Raw genomic sequence first — 22247 nt, 5'->3', positions numbered from 1 at the left:
ATCCTTTCTTTATCCATGACCTTTGGGAGTTTGATTATTAAATGCCCTGAGGTAGTCTTCTTTGTGTTAAATCTGCTTGGTGTTCTAAAACCTTCATGTACTTGGACATTGATTGTATCTTTCTGTAGGTAAGGGAAATTCTCTGTTAATATCCCATTGAATAACTTTTCTCCCCATCTCTTTTTCTACCTTTTCTTTAAGACCTATAACTCTTAGCCCCTTTGAGGCTATTTTCCTGATCCTGTAGGCATGCTTTATTGTTTATTATTATTTTTCCTTTTTTTCTTCTCTGTGTATCTTCGAATAGCCTGTCTTCAAGCTCAGTAGTTTTTTTCTTCTGCTTGATCAATTCTGCTTTAAAAGACTCTGAGGCATGCTTCAGTATCTCAGTTGCATTTTTCAGCTCTAGATTTTTTGCTTTATTCTTTTTAGGTGCTTCAATTTTTTCGTTAAATGTATCTGATAGGATTCTGAATTCCTTCTATGTGTTATCTTGAATTTGAGTTTCTTCAATATAGCTATTTTGAATTCTCCCTTTGAAAGATCACATATCTCTTTTTCCCTAGGACTGGTTCCTGTTGCCTTATTTAGTTCATTTCCTGGATGGTGTTGATGCTATCTGATGTTCTTCAGTATCTGGACATTTAAGAGTTAGGTACTTATTTTATTCTTCACTGTCTGGGCTTGTTTATAGCCGTTTTGCTTGGGAAAAGTTTCCAGATATTTGAAAGAACTTTAGTGTTGTGGTCTAAGCTGTATATGCTTTAGAGGGCACCCCAAGCCCAGTAATTCTATGGGTCTTGCAGACATATAGAGGTACTGCCTAGATGGTCTTTGACCAGATTTGGGAGAATTCTCTGGATTACTAGGCACAGACTCTTATTCTCTTTCCTTAGTTTCTCCCAAACATACAGAGTCTCTCTCTCTTCTGGTCCGTGTAAATCTGGGGGTGAAGTGACACAAGCACCCCTGTGGACACCACTACTATGACTGTATTGGGCAGACTTGAAGTCAGAACATCACTGAGCCTTTTCTAAGGCCTGCCATAACCACTCCCTGGCTACTGCCTATGTTCTCTGAAGGCCATGTGACTCTATAATCGGCAGGTGGCAAAGACAGCCAGGCCTGTCCTTACTTTCAGGATGGCAAGGTCCTCCTGGCCCTGGGTGGATCCACAAGTGCCATCTGAAAGTCAGGGACTAGAGTAAAAAACGCTAGAATTGTACCTGGTATCCTATTGTATTGCAGATAAGCTGGCACTCAAACCACAGGATGCAGTTCTTCCCAGTGTTCCTTCTCCTTTTGAAGGCAGATGAGCCTCACCCCTTACCAACTGCCACCTCAGGCTTCAAGGAATACTGCCAGACTCCTGCCACTGTTCCCTTAAGGTCCAAGGACTCTTAAATCAGCTTTTAATGAATATTGCCTGTCATGGCACTTACCCTTCACTGCAGTTTCCTCTGTTCCAGGGCAGGTCCAGAAATGCTGTTCAAGAATCAAGTCCTGGAATCAGAAACCCCAAGTATCCACTCGGTGCTCTACCCTCCTGTGGCTGTGCTGGTACCTAAGGTGCAAGATAAAGTCTCCTTTACTTTTACCTCTGCTTTTCCCAAATGGAAGAAATTTTGCTCTGTGGTTATCACAGCTAGTAATGTGCTGAGTCTCACCTGAAGCCAGCAATTCTCAGAGGCTCACCCAAGGCCCTTGATGGTAGTACCTGGGTATCACTGCTGGTTATTCAGGGCCCAAGAGCCCTTCAGTTAGCAGGTGACAAGTGCTGCCAGGACTGGGTCTTTTTCTTTAAGGTAGTGGGTTCCCTTCTGTCCCAGGGTTTGCCTAGAAATGTCATCTGGGAGCTAGGGCCTGAATCAGAGGCCTAAGGACTCTGAGTGGTGCCCTATCCTGTTGTGGCTGAGCTGGTATCCAAGATGCAGAACAAAGTCTTCTCCACTCTTCCCTCTCCTCTCCTCTCCTCCAGCGCAAGGAAGGGATTTATTTTGGAGCTGAAAGTGCAGTCTGGGGTTAGGGGAGGGGCAATACCAGTGTTTCCTTACTTACCTCAGCTGTTGTCTCAGTATGTTGCATTCCCCCTGAGTCCAGTGTCTCTGGGCCTAGTTCCACACTAAGACTCACCTATGAATTGCTGTCTTTGTGGTCTAGACTACCTTTCAAGTTTCTTAGAGACACAGAGTGCTGTAGCCTTTAGTGACAAAGTTTGCAGGCACTAAAGTTCAATTTGTTGGGGTAGGTGATTCCCTTCTGGCTATGGCTGGTTTAAATGCTCCCACCATGGGCAGGCATCAGCTGAGTTTGGTTTTGCTTTTGTTTGTGTTCTAACAGGACAGCACTTACTGTATTCTATTTTAAATAAATTTAATATTTTGACTCAGGTCTCACTCTGTCACCCAGGTTGGAGTGCAGTGGCATATCAACTCACTGCGTCCTCGGCCTTTCAGGCTTAAGCAATCCTCCCACCTCATCCTTCCTATATCTGGGATCACAGGCACATGCTATCACGCCTGGCTACATTTTTTTGTTTGTGTTTTTGGTAGAGATAGGGTTTCACCATGTTTCCCAGGCTGGTCTTGAACTTCTGAGCTCAAGCAATCTGCCTGCCTTGGCCTCCCAAAGTGCTGGAATTACAGGCACAAGACACCATGCCTGGCCAGCACTGAGTTTAGTGCCTAACAATTGCTATGTTCTCCCTCCCATGGGACGCAGAGACTCCACTGCTGCTGGGGATGGGGAAGGGATGGTGTAGGTAATTCAGGCCTTTTATTCCTATCTTCTTAGTGCCTCTTTCATCACTATGAAGTTAAAACCAGGTACTTTGAGTGCTCACTTGATTTTTGGTTCTTATAATGGTGTTATTTTTTTTCTTTGCTGTGTAGATGGTTAACTTGGTGTCCTTGTAGGCGGACCATTGGTGGTGCTTTCTATTCCACCATCTTGCTCTGCCTCTCCACATACCAATTCTGACAGGTACTGTCTTCATTTTAATTCAGTTTCAAGCATTTTTAAATTTATTATTATTCTTCTAATAGACTAAGGTTGTTGGTAAGACACTAACTTTCAAACATATGTAATTTTCAGCTCTCATTTTTTTATTCATACTTTATTGCATATGGTCAAAAAAGACAATCATCGTGTTACTGATCTTTTGGAATATATCGAGTTTGCCTTTGTATTCTATTAGCTGTTTTTCTAAATGTTCTGCCTGAGCTCAAAAGCAATTCATATTCAGTGAATGTTGTGAAACAGTAAAGAGGATAGCCTGCTCCTTCCTCTGGATGCTCCATCTCAGGGAGGGTATTGACCTGTTGCTGGCCTAAGTGTGCCTGTAGGAGGTGGCTGGAGACCCCGGTTGGGAAGTCTCACCCAGTCAGGAGGAATGGTATCAGGGTCTTGCTTAAAGAAGCAGTCTGGCTGCTTTTTTTGTAGAGCAGGTGTGCTGCATTGTAGCGGGAACCTTTGTTTTTCTGGACCATTTGGAATGTCTAGTGCTGGTACGCTGGAATGGCTTAGTCTACCAAACCACGGAGATGGTAGCCACCCCTTTCCGTGGGAGCTTTGTACCAGGGAGAGGTTAGAGCTCTGTGTGTATAACACTGGCTGAAGTGGCTGAAGCCCCCACAGGGAGGTCTTGCCCATTGAAGAAGAATGGATTGGGGCCCTGCTTAAAGATGTTGTCTGGCCATGATCTAGCAAGGAAGTTGTACTGCATTGTGGGGGACCCTTTCTCATCTGGACCCTTTGGATTCTCCAGTGCTTGCAGGCTGGAATGGCTGAGTCTATCAAACCACTGAGATGGCAGCTGCCCCTCCCACAGGAACAGACTCCAGCATGTTGCTGTGGACTGGCTGGAATTCCAAGCCAGTAGGTCTTAACTTGTGAGATACCATGGGAGTGGGGCCCACGAATGATTTTGTTTGGTTCCCTGGATTCAGCCCCTTTCCTAGGGCTATGTACAGATGGATCACCTGCCTTGCTGGGGATCCCAGGGCCAGAATATGTAAAACTCCTGGTTGTCTGTGTGTGTCTGAGTAGCTACTCTGCTGAGACTCCACACAGCCCTTCCAATAGATAAAGTGTGTCTGAAATTGGGTTCTTGGTCTCACTGACTTCAAGAATGAAGCCGTGGACCCTCACGGTGAGTGTTACAGTTCTTAAAGATGGTGTGTCCGCGGTTTCACCCTTCTGGTGGGTTTGTGGTCTTGTTGGCTTCAGGAGTGAAGCTGCAGACCTTTGCAGAACTTCGCAGTCCTTCGCAGTGAGTGTGTTACAGCTGAAAAAGGCTGCACACACCCAAAGAGTGAGCAACAGCAAGATTTATTGCAAAGAGCAAAAAAACAAAGCTTCCACAGGTGTGTTAAATGAGACCTGAGCCGGTTGCTTCTGGCTGGTTCCCACAACCTGCTTTAATTCCCTTATCTGACCCCACCCACATCCTGCTGATTGGTCCATTTTACAGAGAGCTGGTACATTTTGACAGAGTGCTGATTGGTGCGTTTACAATCCCTAAGGTAGACACAGAGTGCTGATTGGTGCATTTATGATCACTTAGCCAGACATAAAAGTTCTCCAAGTCTCCCCTAGACTCAGGAGCCCAGCTGGCTTCACGTAGTGGATGGGGCACTGGGGCTGCAGGTAGAGCTGCCTGCTAGTCCTGTGCCTTGGGCCCCGTGCTCCTCAGCCCTTGGGCAGTTGTTGGGGATGCTCAGGCCACACAGGAGCCCATGGAGGAGGGGGAGGTGGGGGAAGTTGGGGTATTGTGGGCTGCAGGTCCGGAGCCCTGCCCTTCAGGGAGGCAGCTGAGTCCCAGGGAGAATTTGAGTGCAATGCAGGTGGGCCATCAGTGCTGGGGGACCCAGCGCACCCTCTGTAGCTGTTGGCCCAGGCACTAAGCACCTCACTGCCCTGGGCCGGTGGCACTGGCCAGCAGCTCGGAGTGTGGCCTGTGAGCACAGAGCTCAGCCATGGTTCTCACCTGTGCCTCTCCCTTCACACCTCCCCAGAAGCAGAGGGAGCTGGCTCCGGCCTAGGCCAGCCCAGAGAGGGTCTCCCACAGTGCCGTGGCAGGCTGAAGGGCTCCTCAAATGCCGCCAGAGTGGACTCCAAGACCAAGGAGGTGCCAAGAGTGAGGGCTGCTAGCATGTTGTCACCTCTCAAAAGGTTATTGGTAAGATACTAACACTGAAATATCAAAGTTGGCTGGGTGCCATGGCTCATGCCTGTAATCCCAGTACTTTGGGAGGCCAAGGCCGAAGGATCGCCTGAGGTTGGGAGGTTGGAAGTTTGAGACCACCCTGACCAACATGGAGAAACCCCATCTCTATGAAAAATACAAACTCGCCTGGCCTGGTGGCACATGCCTGTAATCCCAGCTACTCGGGAGCCTGAGGCGGGAGAATTGCTTGAACCCGGGAGGTGGAGGTTATGTTGAGCCGAGAGGGCGCCATCACACTCCAGCCTGGGCAACAAGAGTGAAACTCCATCTCAAAAGAAAAGAAATATGAAAGTTATTGTGTATTGGACCCAAGGCTCTTGTGGTGTGGGCTCATGAGGGGAGTCTCCTGATCCCGGGGTTGCAAAGGTCCATGGGAGGAGAACCCAGGCAGCTTTGCACAATCGCTCACCATTTCCCTTGTGTGGGGTTGGGGGTTCCTTTGGCTCTGTGCCACCCCTGGGTGGGTCATTACCCCACTGTGCTTTTCTTCATTCTCTGTGGGTTGATTTGTTTGCCTAGTCAGTCCGAGTGTGAGAACCTGTATGTTTCAGTTTTAGTTGCTAAATTCACTCATGACTCTCGGTCCTCTTCTTGAGTGCCATCTTGACTTCTCCCTCCTTAGCACTGAATTTAAATTTAAATTACATTTAGTCTTTAAAGTAACTGAAATATTCTTTCTTGTAAATTATGTTTTGTGTCATGCTAAGGCTAAAATGTAAGTTCTTAAATTGTACTAAAGTTTAGTGTGTTCAATTCATACTACAAAACACAAACGTATTTTCATCACAGTTAAGGTAATTTAATTAAATTATATCTCCACATTACAAATTGGTATGTTTACACTTATATGGGCCTGTTACAAAGTTATGGTTTTTATTTTTTTTTAGTTGACAAGTAAACATTCTATATGTTTATGGAGTACAACATAATGTTAAAATGGCATCGTTGTCTGGGATAAATACCCAGGATTCATTGTCTTGCACCAAGAAAATTAAGGACACAAACACATGTGAGTGGGTTAAGGAGTGGAGAGTTTAAAAGGCAGAAGAAAGGAGAGAGGAGAGCAGCTCCTTGCAAGAGAGAGAGAAGCGTCCAAAAATGAGAAAAGTGGCAGACTGCAGCAGAATTTATAGGCAGGCTTGAGGAGGAGGTGTCTGAGTTATGTAGGTCTCACAGATTTGCTTCTCTCAGGTGTGACGTTTGCAAAGCACATGGGGAAGGCTGGTTGCCCTACCCTAATATTATTATGCAAATAGACTTTCCACTTGGCTAGCACCATCTTGTTTGCTTTTTACTGTACATGTGGCTGGCAAAGAAGGGAAGATGGAGCCACCATTCTTAACATGCCTAATCCCAGGTAGTATTTTTCCATTGGTACAACTGCTGGCATTTGCCTGTGCAAGCTTCCAGCTTGCTTGTCTATGTCTGCAGCTCAATTTTACGGGCTGCTCTTTGTTAGAAAATGATTTTGGGGCTGCTTTTTATTAAAAGAAAAATCTTATCAAGGACTTTCTTACCCTCACTATCTACCTAGTTTTTTTTCACTTCTATATGAGTGTTTTGATATAAATATATACATATATATATAATGGAATGAATAAATCAAGCTATTTAACATACATAATACCTCACATTGTTGTTTTTTTGTGATGAAAACACTAAACATTAATTTTTAAAGCAATTTTTAGTTATATAATAATTATTAACTGTAGTCACCATGATGTATAATAGGTCTCTTGAACTTATTCTTCCTATGTAAATGGAATGTTCTTTCCTTTGACCACTAGCTCCTCAATCCCTCCTTACCCCAGCCTCTGGTAATCACTATTTTATTCTCTGTGAGTTCAGTTTTTTCAGATTCCACTTAATTGGGATCATGCAGTGTTTATCTTTCTGTTCTTGGATTATTTCACTTAATGATCTCCAGGTTTACTTACGTTGTCATGTACGACAGCATTTTTTTAAAGGCTTAGTAGTAGTCCATTTTATATGTATGCCAATTTTTATATTTTCATCCATTGATGGACACTTTGGTTAATTCCATACATTGGCTATTGTGAATAACGCTGCAGAGAGCATGGGAAGGCAAATATATACAAATATACTTTATGTTCTTTGAATATATACCCAGTAGTTGGAATATGAATTAGATAGCAGCTTTAGTTTTAGGAATCTCTCCATGCTGTTTACCATAATGGCTGTAGTAATTTACATTCTCACTAACAGTGTTCAAGGTTTCCCTATCTCCACATTCTTCCCAATACTTTCTATCTTTTTTGTTTGTTTGGTAATTGCCATTCTAACAGGTGTGAGGTGATAGCTCATTATGGTTTTGATTCACATTTCTCAAATGATTAGTGATGTTGAGCATTTCAAAATACCCTTGTTGGCCATGTATATGTCTTAGGCAAAATGTCATTTCTAGTTTTTTCCCATTTTTAAATTATGTTTTTTTTAAAATTTGTTTTTGGTGTTGAATTCTTCATATTTTTGGATATTAATTTGTAATCAGAGGTATGGTTTTAAAGTATTTTCTCCTGTGCAGCCACTTTACTCTGTTTATTGTTTCCTTTGATGTGCAGAAACTTTTGGTTTGATGTCATCTCACTTTTCAATTTTGTTCTTGTTTCCAGTGCTTTTGGGGTCCTATCCAAAAATTCTTTGCCTAGACAAGTGTCATGAAGATTTCTCCCTATGTTTTATAGTTTCAGGTCTTACATATAAATATTCAAGCCATGTTGACTGGTTTTTGTGTGTAGTGTGAGGTGAAGTTCTATTTTGTTTTCCATGTTGATTTCCAGTTTTCCCATCACCATTCATTAAACAGATCTTACTTTCTCCATTGAGTGTTTTTGGCATCTTTGTAGAAAATCAGTTGACTGTAATGTATGGATTTATTTCTGGACCCTGTCCTCTGTTCTCTCTTCTGTTGGATGGAATGATCCATATATGTCTGCTAGGTCTGTTTGGTCTAAGGGAAATTCAAGTCCAGTGTTTCCTTGTTGACTTTCTGTCTGGATAATCTGTCTGTAGTTCACAGTGGGGTTTTGAATTCCCCTCCTTATTTTTTTTGTTGCAGTCAATCTCTCCATCAGATATCTTAATATTTATTTTTTATATTAACTGTTCCAATGTTGGGTGCATATGTGTTTATAATTGTTATATCTTCTTGATCAGTTGACCACTTTTATCATGAATGAATAACCTTCTTTGTTTCATTTTATAAAGTTATACTTAAGATATTTTATTAGTCTGTTCTTACACTGCTAATGAAGACATACCTAAGATAGGGTAATTTATAAAAAAAAAAAAAAAAAAGAGGTTTAATGGACTCATAGTTCCACTTGGCTTGGGAGGCCTCACAGATCTCATAAGACTTACTCGCTGTCATGAGAACAGCACAGGAAAAATCTGCCCCCATGATTCAGTTACCTCCCACTGGGACCCTCCCACAACATGTGGGGATTACAGGAACTGCAATTCAAGATGAGATGTGGGTGGGGACATAACCAAACCATATCAAGAGTATATTTTATCAGATGTAAATATAGCTACCCTTGCTTTCCTGTGGTTTCTGTTTGCATGAAATATCTTTTCCCACCCTTTTCCTTTCAATCTTTGTTTTCTTAAAGATAAATTGGGTCTTTTAAAGGCAGCTAGGTAACTATACAGTATAGGTGGGTCTTTCTATCCATGCAGGGACTCTGTGTTTTGATTAGAGAAATTAATCTACTTATATTCATGGTAATTATTGATAGGTAAGAACTTACCACTGCCACTTTAAACATTGTTTTCTGGTTGTTTTGAAGATGCTTTTTTCCTTTCTTCTTCTATGGTTGTCTTTGTGATTTGGTGGTTTTTTCTAGTGGTATGCTTTGATTCCTTATTTTACGTATTTTGTGTGTCTGCCACAGGTTTTTGTTTTGTGTTTACCATGAGTCATACATAGAACATCTTATAAAATGCAATTTTAAGCTAATAATTTTGATTAAATTAAAAACTATACTTTTACTCCATATTGCCCTCCTCCCAAATTTTTTTTTTTGGTGTCACAATTTACATCTTCTTGTATTGTTTTCCCTTAACAAATTATTGTAGCTATTAATATGTTTAATGGTTTTACCTGTTTACCTTCACACTACAAATGTAAGTTTTTCCACATCACCATTATAGCATTACAGTAATCTGAATTTGTGTCCTTACTTTTCTGGTGAGCTCAATAACATCCTATGAGTTTGTTACTTGTTAGTATCATTTTATTTCATCATGAAGAATTCCCTTTAGCATTTTATGTAAGATATGTCTGGTGGTGAGGAACTCTCCCAACTTTTGTTTGTCTTGGAAAGTCTTTATATCTTCTTCATTTCTAAGATGCAGTTTTCTGGATCAAGTATCCTTGGTTGGCATATTTTTTTTCCTTATACACTTTGAATGTATTATACCACTTTTGCCCAGTTTGTAAGTTGCCTACTGACAAGTCCACTGCTAGCTTTAATGGAACTTCCTTAAATGATATGCTGCTTTTCTCTAACTGTTTTCAGGGTGCTCTTTTTCCTTGTGATTCTTGACAATTTCATTATAATTTGTCTTGATGTGGTCTTATTTGAATAGAATCTGATTGGAGGCCTTTGACCTTCCCATACCTGCGTATTTATATATTTCTCAAGATGTGGAAAATTTTCTTCTATTATTACATTAAGTTTTTTGGCCTTCTCCTTCCTGAATTCTCATGTTCAAAAATATACTCTTTTGATGCTGTCTCATGAATCCTGTAAGCTTTCTTTATTTTGTATTCTTTTGATCTCCTGTGACTGTATATTTTCAAATAACCTGTTTTTAAGTTCACAGATTCTTTCTTCTGCTTCATCCACTCTTCTGTTGATGTTCTGTATTGCATTTCTCATTGTATCTGTTGTTTTTTAGCAGTGGAGATTGTATTTTAAGAAATCAATCCAAGTGTGGTGCCATGTGTCTATGGTGTCAGCTGCTCAAGAGGCTGAGGTGGGTTGATAACTTGAAAACAGAAGATCAAATCCAGCCTAAGCAGCATAGTAAGACCCTGTCTTTAAAGAAACAATAATAATAATTTCAATCTTTCTGTTAAATTTCTCATTTTGGTCATGTATTTGATCTTAATGAATTGTTTCTCCGTATTCCTGAAGCTCACTGAGCTTCTCTAAAATAGTTATTTTGAACTATATGTCAGGCAGTTTGTGTGTATCCATCTTATTAAGGTCATTCTTGTGTTCCTTTGGGGCTATTTCTCCTTTTTTTTTTTTTTTTGGTTTTTCATGTTTTTTGTTGCCTTATGCTGACATTTGAATATTTGGTGGAGGAGTCACCTCTTTCAGACTTTATAGGTTGGTTTCCTGATGGAAAAACTTTTTCGTATGGTAGAGTGCCTGGGTGCTTGCTGGGTGAGGTGCAACAGTTCTGGCAGTAGCGAGGGTGCATCTTTATAGCTGCTTTGTGGCTCTGACAACTGAAGTTGATATCAGTAAATATTTACGAGATTCTCAGTGGCCTGAATGTCTGCATTGGCTGCAAGGGTTGTTGGAATCTTCAGTGGCAATGACTGCTAAGATTCTCCTGATCTCTTTTTCTCCCTCTGGGGAAGCTGTGGCTAAGTGAATTCTTGTTGGCCGTGGGTCTGGTTTGTGGGCCTGCTCATGGTTGCAGTGGTACCCATGTCCAATGAGTGGTACCCTTGAAGCAGCCATGGAACCGAGGCCTAAAGTACAGGCATGTATTGAAGGACTTCAGATCAGAGATCCAGGTTGAAAATGGCACAGGTGTGTGGGGCACAGTCAATTCTCCTACCATGTTGGCAATAGTATGTGACAAACAGGGTCTTTTGAAGCAGTCAGAGAGCCGAGAATGAGAGAATAGGTGTTTGCAGTTACACCAGTTCTGGGGTAAAGGCAGGGCCTACTTCTCTATGTAGCTTAGCCCAATCCTGGAACACAGACATGCACAGTGAGAGCTTGGGTCCAGGCCCAGAATTAGTGAACTAATTCACTACAAGGATGACTGTGGTGTCTGAGACATGGGTGGGTATAGTTACATAGCCTGAGTCTGGTGGACACTCACAAGAAAGCCGCTGCTCAGGCTTCAAGACACATGTAGGTTTGGGAGAAATGGCAGCTCCTTTATCATAGTGGCTTAATAGTAAGGTTATGGGGAATGCAGCTGCATCTCTCTTTCTGTGATTCCGTGGCAGTAACTGGTTGGTTACCTCAGTGGCAAAACATTCTAGTGTCCTCTGTGGAGCAGGCCAGTGGGGACCATGATAGTTCCTGTTGCATGGCTGATACTGGTAACCTGTGCTTTTTTTCTTTGTTCCTAGCCGTCTCCTGGTGTCTCAGGTATGCTAATCTCACCAGTGATCCTTTCTATCCTTTCTATTTAGATATTATCTGTGTTGCTTCATTGTGTTGCTGCAGATTGTTTGGCCCTTGAGCCCTGCTAGGTCTTTTTTGATTTGTAAATTGCTGTCTATATTTTATTTTTGGCAGGGAAGATGAAGACTAGTATTTCCTTCTCCAGTCTCATGGTGGTGTCACTTCTCAATCTAGCCATCTTTTTAACTTGTGTGCCCCCTCTTCTTTGGTTTTCTAGTTTGTATTTGTATGATTATTGTAAAAAGCTTTAATTTAACCCTGTTACTTTAATCCTGTATCATCTGTAATTTATTGTCACAATTGTCACACATGAAAAGTGTTCTCTCTTACTTTATGCTTTCTGATTTTTATTGTCTCCTGTATTTCTATTCAATTTTCTCTTGTTATTTGGACTATTTTGTTGGCCTTTATTATTCTTCTACATTGATTTAGAAGGAAGAAATATTATTTTTCACTCCATAAGTAGTGAATTAAAGTTTTCCAAAAATGTTTATATATGGTCGTTAATAAACACCCATAGCATGACTTTTGTTTCAAATTATGAGTTAGGAAATAGAGCATAATTATTTCTTATTTTTTGATTTGGTTCCCTAACTTTCCCTATACTTTATCAATTTATTCTGGAGCAATGAATTCTTTCATTTAGAAATGCAGTTTTTCAAGGTAAAACTATTTTCCAAACACGTTTCAAGTATTACTTATGTTTACTTTATCCACCTTTCTTCCATGAGCAGTTACTTCTTTTATTCAGTTGTCCTTTGTGCTTTGTCTCATTCCTTAATAGTTAATTGCTACCATTATTTGAGTGCTTATCACTTACTATTCTAAATATTATATGCATTAACTTATTAAATCTTTACAATACTTTTGTAAGAATAGTATAGTAATCGTCATCGAACAGATGAGAAAATTGTGGATTAGAAGGGTTAGATAAGTTGTATAATGTCTTGAAGCTATTCATGAAATCAAAACTTAGCTCAGTCTGAATTGAAAGCCTCTATAGTGAATCTAGAATGGCTCTGAACTGGATTACTTTTGCCTACCACCCTAAGTGACACTTGGCAATGTCAGGAGACATTTTGGTTATGATGATTGAGGGACTTGGGACGTGCTCCTGGCATAAGGTGGGTAGAGTTCAGAGATGCGAACTGAACATCTTACCATGTACAGGGCAGGTTTCCACAATAAAGGGTCATCTTGTCCCACATGTAATATTTTTTCTCATTATTTCTTTTAGCTGTCTTCATCATTACAATATGTACTCTTTATTTCATCCAAAGCATATGCTGTTTTGACATTGGCTCTTCATTTAATACCTATTAGATTAGTTGAATTGTTGTTTTAACACCCCCCAATAATAAAGAAGAAATATAGGCCCACACATTTTCACTGTTAAGTTCTACCAGATATTTAAGAATGAATTAATACCATTTCATCACAATCTCTTTGAGACAGTAAAAAAGAAGAAAATTCCCCATATGCTTTAGGAGGCCATGTATAGTCTATAGACTACACGATTTATAGACCATAAGAGGTGATATATATATGTATGTATATATACATATACACACATATATGTAATATATAGTCTATATAGTATATCTTCAAAAAAAGTTATGCAATTGAATTTTTATATATATATGAAAAGCATACATTTTGACAAAGTAGGATTTACTACTGAAATGTAAAGTTATTTCAACAATCAAAAATGAACCAAAGTAATTGACCATATAGACTACAGAAGAAAAATTATTATCGTCCTAATTGATGAGAAAAAGCATTAGACAAAATTCAAAAGTCATTCATGATAGAAACTCTTAAAGAGTAGGGGGCAACTTCCTTAAGCTTATAAAAGGCTTGAATAAAACCTCCAGCTAACATATTTGATGGTGACAGACTCAGTAGATTTTCCTTAAGACTGAGAACAAAGCAAGCATGTCTGTGTTACCACTCCTACACAAAGTCAGACTGGCAGCCTTAGCAAGTGCACTGAGGAAAGAGCAAGAAATAATATGTGTACAGAGTGAAGAGGAAGAAAAATAATTGCCTCTCTTTAATAATTATTAATGTACAAAATCCCGAGAAATCTAAAAAAAGATCCTACAATTAATAAACTGAGGTTAGTGAGGTTTCAGGATACCAAATCAATGTACAAAAATCTTTCTTTTGTACAGGAAATGAACAAATGGATTTTGGATTTTATTCTCAAAGTAACATTTACACTCTTGTACACATACAGAGGAAATTCTTGGTAGGATTTGTATGCTGAAAACCGTAAGACAGTAATAAAAAGAAATCAATAAAGACATAAATAAGTGGAGACATATACTGTGCCCATGAATTGAAGATTCAATATTGTTAAGACATGGGTTGTCTGTAAATTGGTGTATGTATTTAATAAGTTCTCAGTCAAAATCCCAGCAGGCTGTTGCTTTTTTTGTTGTTGCTTTTTGTTTTTTTGTTTTTTTGAGACAGAGTTACACTCTTGCTGCCCAGGCTGGAGTGCAGTGGTGCCATCTCAGCTCACTGCAACCTCCATCTCCTGGGTTCAAGTGATTCTCCTGCCTCAGCCTCCTGAGCAACTGGGATTACAGACATGTGCCACCACGTCTGGCTAATTTTGTATTGTTTTTTTTTTTTTTTTTTTTTATTATACTTTAAGTTCTAGGGTACATGTGCATAACGTGCAGGTTTGTTACATATGTATACTTGTGCAATGTTGGTGTGCTGCACCCATCAACTCGTCAGCACCCATCAGTAGAGATGGGGTTTCTCCGTGTTGGTCAGGCTGATCTCAGACTCCTGACCTTAGATGATCTGCCCGCCTTGGCCTCCCAAAGTGCTGGGATTACAGGCATGAGCCACCGTGACTGGTTGGCTGTTAAAATTTTTATAGAGAGGGAGAAGTAGTAGAATAGTACACTGTTTTGAAGAGAAGAACATGGAGAACTCTCACTATCTGAGTTCAAGACAGTATAAAGCTACAGTAATTACTACAGTGTCACATTGGTGATAAGGTATAGTGTTAGATCAATGGAACAGACTAGAGATGTCAGAAATGGACCCGCACACATTTGGTCAATTGATTTATGATGAAGGTATAAAGGCAATTCAAAAGGGGAAGTCTAGTATTTTTAATGAATGGTGTGGTGCTGGAACAATTGGACATGCCTTTGAAAATTAGTTTCTAATTAATTACTCAATTGTAATTTAATAATTAGAGATGAACCTTAACTCAATCTTTACACCCTCTATAAAACAACATCAAAATGGATCATAGGCCAAATTGCAATACCCCAAGGTATAAAATTTCCATATGAAAACATAGGAGAAAATATTTTTGGCCTTGAGTGAGGCAAGTAATTATTATGATAGCAAAGCTATGATCTATAAAAGGCAAAAAATGACTTCATCAAATTTGACTTTTTAGAAGTGAAAACCTTTTGTTCTCTGAAAGAGATTGTTATAAAAATGAAAAGACTAGCCACAGACTGGGATGAAATAGTTGCAAATTTCATATCTGACAAAGGGTTTGTATATGGAATACACAAATATGTCCCCAAACTCAACAATAAACAACTCATTAAATAAATGGACAAAAGATATGCAGATACTTCGCTAAAGAAAATATATGGATATCATATAAGCACATACAGAGATACCCAATGTTATTAGTCCTCAGATGAATACAAATTGAAGCCATGTTGAGATGCTATTTTGTGTATATTAGAAGAACTAAAATAAAAAAGAACTGATGATACCCAGTGCTTGCAAAGATGCAGAGCAACTGAAACTCTCATACATTGCTGCTGGAAATGTAAAATTTTACAACTACTTTCAAAGAAGTTTGATAGCTCCTTATGAAATTAAAGATATATGTATCATTAAGACCTAGAAATCACACTCTGATAATCACCCAAGAAAAATAAAAACACGTATACTCAAAATCCTGTATGTGAATGTTTATAAAAGCTTTGTCTATAATATTGCCAAACAATGTAAGTGTAGTAAGTGGTGAATGAGATCTTTTTAATGTTCATATAATGCAGTACTGTTCAGCAATAAAAACTAGGTAATAATTGATACATGCCACAATGTAGATGAATATCCGGTGCATTGTGCCAAGTGAAATAATACAGGCTCAAAAGAATATATACTGTATAATTCCGTTTGTATGACATTCTGGAAGACACAAAACGTGAGGGACTGAAATGGACCAGTGCTGCAGAGCGTTGGTGGTAGGAAAAGTGTTTGTCTATAAAGTGGTAATGTGGAATTTTGAGGCATGATGGAATTGTCCTGTATCTTGACTGTGGTGATTAATACATGACTACGCATTTGTTGTAACACAGAAACGTACACCAAAAGAGGTAATTTTAGTATATGCAAATTAAAATATATACACATATTTTTGAGACAGGGTCTCACTCTGTTACCCACGCTGGAGTGCAGTGATGCATCTTGGTTCACTGCAACCTCTGTTTCCCAGGCTCAAGCGATTCTCCTGCCTCAGCCTCTCAAGTAGCTGGGACTACAGGCACCCGCCACCATGCCCGACTCACTTTTGTATTTTTTTGTAGAGATGGGGTTTTCCACATTGACTAGGCTAGTCTTGAATTTCTAAGCTCAAAGCAACCTGCCTGCCTCAGCCTCTCAATGTGCTGGGATTACAGGTGTGAGCCACTGTGCCCAGCCAAACTATGTTTTAAAATAGACAACGAAGCATTACTTTATGTTCATCGACTTGTATATACTTTTTAATAAATATGCTTATTGATGCTGAGAAGTCAATCATTATAAGAAGAAATACGTACTATTAAGGGAGAAAAAAACACCAATTAAACCATAATATTCCCAAGAATTATACATGTATCCTGATTTCAGTTGTCACGATGTGAAAAAACATGAGCACTCTTAAATATATATTATTTAACATTAACAAATTGGAATTGATTCTCGATCATATCACATGTCCTAGTTTTTTATTCTAAAAATCACACTCCAGAAGCCTGAACCAGAGAGAGAAGTGATCAGTGGAGGCCTGGGGAGTCAAGAGCAAAGGGGCAGCTATTTCAAACAAAGGACTTGAGTATAAACACAGGTAATATCAGGGGCAGGCAGTGAAGTAGATGGAATTAGACATTTATTCAAGGATATTCCCTGAGTCAGGTATAAGTATAATCATTTATTCTTTCAGTATAAATATTAAAGCTGCTATATTAGTCTATAAAGGGGCTAGCTAGTATAGTTGTATCTTTATGTAGATAAATTAAAAGGAGAAAATCTTGTTTCAAGCATTGTTTTTAAAAAAGACTTAATAAAAGACATTAAGCTAGAATTGTCATTTATAAATGTGCCTCATTTAAGGTAAATTCAAGATATAAATTATCCTACAAGTAGATAAATTAGAGCAGGTTGTAATGGGGACATCTGATTACTTATCTTAATGCATTCAAATTCCTTGGAATAACAAATACTCCACTCTGAGTTTAAATACTTTGTGTTTGCTAAATTTGATTTACATGTGTATCTTTAAAGACCTGTAATGTGAGGTTTATCCATAGACAAGTAACAGAGCTTTGCCTTTCTGTGTTTTATCTAGAATAAGATGAATAAATTGCTACCCGCATTAGTGCAGCACTCAATTGACAGAGATCACTGGGAACCTTAGGGTGACTACAAATTTGGGTAAGTAAATATAACAGGCTTTGTTCTGAAGACAACAGGAATACTTGTGCTTTGAGAGGAAAACAGAGTCTACAGAATTTCTAATCATTTCAAAATTAGTACCTGTACTTTATGATAGTAATAAATAGACTTAATTCACCCTGCCACTATTAGCCTTTGATATATATTGTATACATTGTAAAGGACAGAATAATTGGATGCCATTAAACACGTCAGGGAAAAAATACCTTGCTCAATTTAAAGTGATCAATGCAAATCCTAACTGCCTTTTACTCAAATGTATCATGCATTATGACATTAACGTGCTCCTAAAGAGCTTAAGTCAATGGTCTGTAAAATATTTATTACATAAATCTAGAATGAATTTTTCAAGTAATTGATGGAAACTTTTACAATGTAAGATTTTAACCATGTTGCGTGTTGAATTTTGTTCATGGGGCTAAACAGTATTTAGTAATAGGTAGATACGTTAGTTCTTCCTTATTTTCCTCGTCATTACAATATATACTGGTTTCCATGAACGCAATACCTGTGGAATGATTTTTAACACTGGAGCTGTTTTTTTTAACTTTTGTTGTAGATTCAGGGGTTCGTGTCCAGGTTTATTATTTAGGTAAATTGTATGTCATGGGGGTTTATGGTGTACAGATTATTTTGTCACCCAGGTAGTAAGCTTAGTACGTGACAGATACTTTTTCTTATCTTTTCCCTCCTCCTACCCTCAAGTAGGCCACAGTGTCTGTTGTGGCCCCTTCGTGTCCTTGTGTCCTCATCGTTTAGTTTCCACTTGTAAGTGATTAGTATTTGGTTTTCTATTCCTGTGTTTGTTTGCTTTGGATAATGGGCTCCAGTTCCATCCGTGTCACTGTGAAGGACATGATCTTATTCTTTTTATGGCTGCATAGTATTCCACAGTGTATAGGTACCACATTTTCTTTATCTGATGTACTGTTGATGGCATTTAGGTTGGTTCCATGTGTTTGCTATTGTGAATAGTGCTGCAGTGGACATATACGTGCATACGTGTTTATGGTAGAATGCTTGCTATTCCTTTGGCCATGTACTCAGTATTGGGATTGCTGAGTCGAACGGTAATTCTGTTTCTAGTTCTTTCTTTGAGGAATCACCACACTGCTTTCCATAATAGCTGAACTAATAATTTACACTCCCACCAGCAGTGTATAAACATTTTTCTTCACAACCTTGCCAGCGTCTGTTATTGTCTGACTTTTTAATAATAGCCATTCTGACATCTAAACTTTTAATGAGATGTTAGAACCAGATAAGAAGACTATTACATATGGTCAAAAGAGCCTGGAGGTTTTATTCCTAACTAATGAGATGATGTTGCATAAATGAAATAAAAAGGCAGAAGATACAATACAGTGCTGCATGTGCTCAATATATATCCATTTATTAAAGCATATGCCAGAGGATCGCATCACACTATGCATTTAGAGAAGTCATTAACAAAGCAATGGCCTAACAAACAGTTTAACATGAATTAGCCAACCTCACTGGTCTGTGATTCCACACTCAGTAGCAGAACGGTTCTGACAGTCATGATACTAAGCGCTTCTGTTCTTAACATATTACATCAGCCTGTTCACAAAGTACAGTCAGTCATTATAAAAGGCTCTTGCTTCTGTAAGTAGTCCACTAACAGTTATGACCATAAGTTATAATTACAAAGTACCATTTTACAGCCATATATTTTGGCATAGACTCTAAAAAGTCCAATCATAAAAATACAGAAAATGCAAATATTCATAAACTTTTATATTCAGAAACCAACTTAGCTCTATTTAGGTACCAAGCTGTATTACATTGTTCTCCTACTGCATTTGATACATTTGGGGCTTATAAATACAAATTACAAAATTGTAAGCAATTTCTTCCGACTTAATTTTACTGTTTTTTCACTAAATGGATGAAAGCATGACTTTTGGCATCAGTACAATATATAATAATATTGCATTCAATACTAATCATTGAATATTTTTAAAAAGAAAGCACTGAACTGATTATAGAGTCATAACTGTCAGATGGAAGATATTAACAAGCTAGTTACTTCCAGGTATTTTTCAATGAACCTTCCATCCCATTTCTAAACCATTAACCCAATGACTTTTTAAAGAATGAAATATGGTAAAGCCAAGACATAACAGTATATGACAAATGCGATGTGACCTTGGCAGTTTTAAAGAACAAAGTTTTTTGTCAATATATATCAAACATTGTTAACATTGCTTTGTGTAAGTCTGCTTTAACAGCATTTCTTCACAGTGATATTTCAGAAAGGTTGGAAACCGGTCGGCAGAAAATATTTCCCACCTTTTCTATTTTAATTTGTATGCAAAAATCACAATATATCTGCAACTATAAAATTACAAATGCTTTCTAGAAGTGACTGACTGCATTTCTAGTTATGGTAGAAAAGGGTATTTGTAAGACATCTATAATGAGGTAAGTAAATAAAATGGAAATTGAGTCATAAATGTTTTCTGATCTATGGGCAATATAAACTAATTTAACAAAGACAACTGATGGGCAAACCCAAAAGACTAGTTTTTAAAATTATGTTTAGTGAATGTGAAATAGGTAAAGAAACAAAATAAACGTGTGAAAAGGTGTTCTTGATATTTCACTTCACATCATAATTTTGGCACTTCATTGGAATACTTATTTCCCAAAGACCAGAATTGGTATAAAAGTTCAGCAGGTTTTTTTACATACCTTGTAGACATCGTACATGAGTACTGGCAAACACTGAAATGTAGTGAAATAAACATTCCCATGTATATGCACATGCATGCAGTAGTCATACAATTATAGTTATGAATTTAGCTTGTAGTGTTTGTTTCAAGCACTCTCTTCAGTAGATCTTGTTTCCGATTTAAGTCTTACAAATTCTTTAGCCACATCATCACTGGTCCTCTGAGAGAGTATTCTAAGGATAGTCAAACCAGTATCATCCATAGAGATATTTTTCAGAAGAGGATACCATGCCCCATAGCTTCCCTTTTCTGCGATGTTCTGTAGCTGAATGACTGTCATTCCGATAATTCGATCTTCTCTGGCAAAGCAGTAATCCTTAACTGAGAGATGAAGTTCATAAGCCCCTGGTCGATTTTCCTTTCCCAGAATGCTGTGTGGATTAAAAATACAAATTTTGAGCAAAAATTTTACTTCCACTAGGCATCAATATGGTTCTCAAATACTGCTGCAAATTGTATACAACTGGATCTGATTATTACGTTGGCAAATAGAATATCAGTGTATTGCAACCCTTTAAATTTGACTTAGAAGGCTAATTTTAAAATTACTTTTTCCCTGGACAAAAAATGGGAATTAATCAGTAGAGGCAGGGTCTCCTGATTGCGGGTACAGTGGAGTTGGACAGGAGTCACGGGGGCTAGGCCAGGGTAATGGGTACCTCTTGGTAGAGTTTCTATGCCATGTCAATATCAGTTACTACTATCACTTTACCTCCAAATCCTGAATAAGCTATTACAGCTAGGAGTCTTTTCTCAGGGGAATACACTGCACAGCCCATCAAGCACTATTCACAATATGCTAAATTGGATACAAATCTCCAGAGTCAATCAATTCCAGCAGAGCCTGGTGATTCAATGCCAATTCTTTCCTATGGTAACAGTGAGAACTGTCAAGTGTGTGGCCTCTCCTCACAGCCACCTAAGAAGGCCAAGTGGTGATATAGTAGACAGTCTTCCTCCACCCCTTATTTGTGTTGATTCTTTTTCATATTCTTGACTTTCTAATGACTGTACATCTAGCCCTCAGCAGTACCAGCTTCCAAATCCCTTCCTTTTACAGGTGACTTTTTTCTGATGAAACATTTTGCAGAGTCAAACTGTCATTTCCAGGAAACACTGGTAACTCAACTTTGTACTTTAGGGAGTGTCTGAAATAATGTGAAAGAAAATGGAAGCCTAGGGGTAAGACTAGAAGAGCAAAATATGATGGGAACCAGATCTCTTGAATTAAAAATGCTGCCTTTAAGTAGCTCACTGTGTTAAATTTAACAAGAAACTTTAGTTGGGTCCAGGTTTTTGTGTAAGGTGGAGAAGTAGATAGTGAAATGTTGTAAGCTGCTTTATTAGCAGGAAATGTGATCTGTTAGGACCAGGACCCTTTTGATAGAGGAAATGTGATCTGTTAGGACCAGGACCCTTTTGATAGAGTAGGATACTTCAGTTTTATTAAGTGATAAGAGGATGAAATATTCAGAGTGCTGAAACGACTACAGGAAATCATGAACAAAAGCCTGTAAGGGACTGTTTTGGCATGTAAATCCGTAGGGCTTTGTCCTAGGCCTTGTAACGTCTCTATGTATCCATTCCTAGGTTAGAATATTTTTTGAATTAAATGACATCCCTTGAGAGTCTGACAGCCTTCTCCAAATTAATAGATTTAAAACATTTTTATCATCTTCCATCTTGGTAAATTACTATCTTCCCAACTACTTATGGCAAAAATTAGGGGTCATCCATCCTTGATTTTATTCAGTACCAGGTGTCTCCCACTTGCTCCCCGTGGATCCACCCTAATTTTTGCTGTTTGCAATAGGAAAACGCATCTGTTTGGACTGCCTCAGTAGGGTTTCTTCTTGCTTCCAGTAGATTTTGGCCAAAAGGGAACCCAATGAAGAGGCTGGCAGTGAGGAGAGTGAAGTCAGAGTCTTTATTTCCCTGGCTCTTTGCCTGTGAGGCTGCCTCCAGTAGGCTGTTGCCCTCCATGGAATGGCACTGCTGCTTTCAAGGCAGCTGAGGGCTGAGTATACATCAAGTTTTCACTTTCCTAATTTTAGTAATGACTCTTTCTCTACTCTTCTCAGGCATAAGCATGGTAATGGCCTGGTTACTATTAGCCCCAGGTCCCATTATTACTTAAATTTCCCTACACTTAAC

General features: G+C 38.8%; 1 protein-coding gene across 1 annotated transcript in view; it reads right to left on the bottom strand.

Moving 5' to 3' along the window:
• Positions 1-18702: 18702 nt before the first annotated feature.
• Positions 18703-22247, bottom strand: part of UNC13C (unc-13 homolog C (C. elegans)) — a 408420-nt gene continuing 404875 nt past the window's right edge. The window contains exon 27 of the mRNA XM_011928645.1: positions 18703-20464. Within this exon, the coding sequence (XP_011784035.1) occupies positions 20179-20464 (286 nt within the window). The 3' untranslated portion in view covers positions 18703-20178. The remainder of the gene's footprint in view (positions 20465-22247) is intronic.

Source organism: Colobus angolensis, unplaced genomic scaffold, assembly GCF_000951035.1.
Source record: "Colobus angolensis palliatus isolate OR3802 unplaced genomic scaffold, Cang.pa_1.0 Scaffold78, whole genome shotgun sequence".
Lineage (NCBI taxonomy): Eukaryota > Metazoa > Chordata > Mammalia > Primates > Cercopithecidae > Colobus > Colobus angolensis.
The sequence above is the reverse complement of the archived record's forward strand: the minus strand, read 5'-3'. Positions and strand labels throughout refer to the sequence as shown.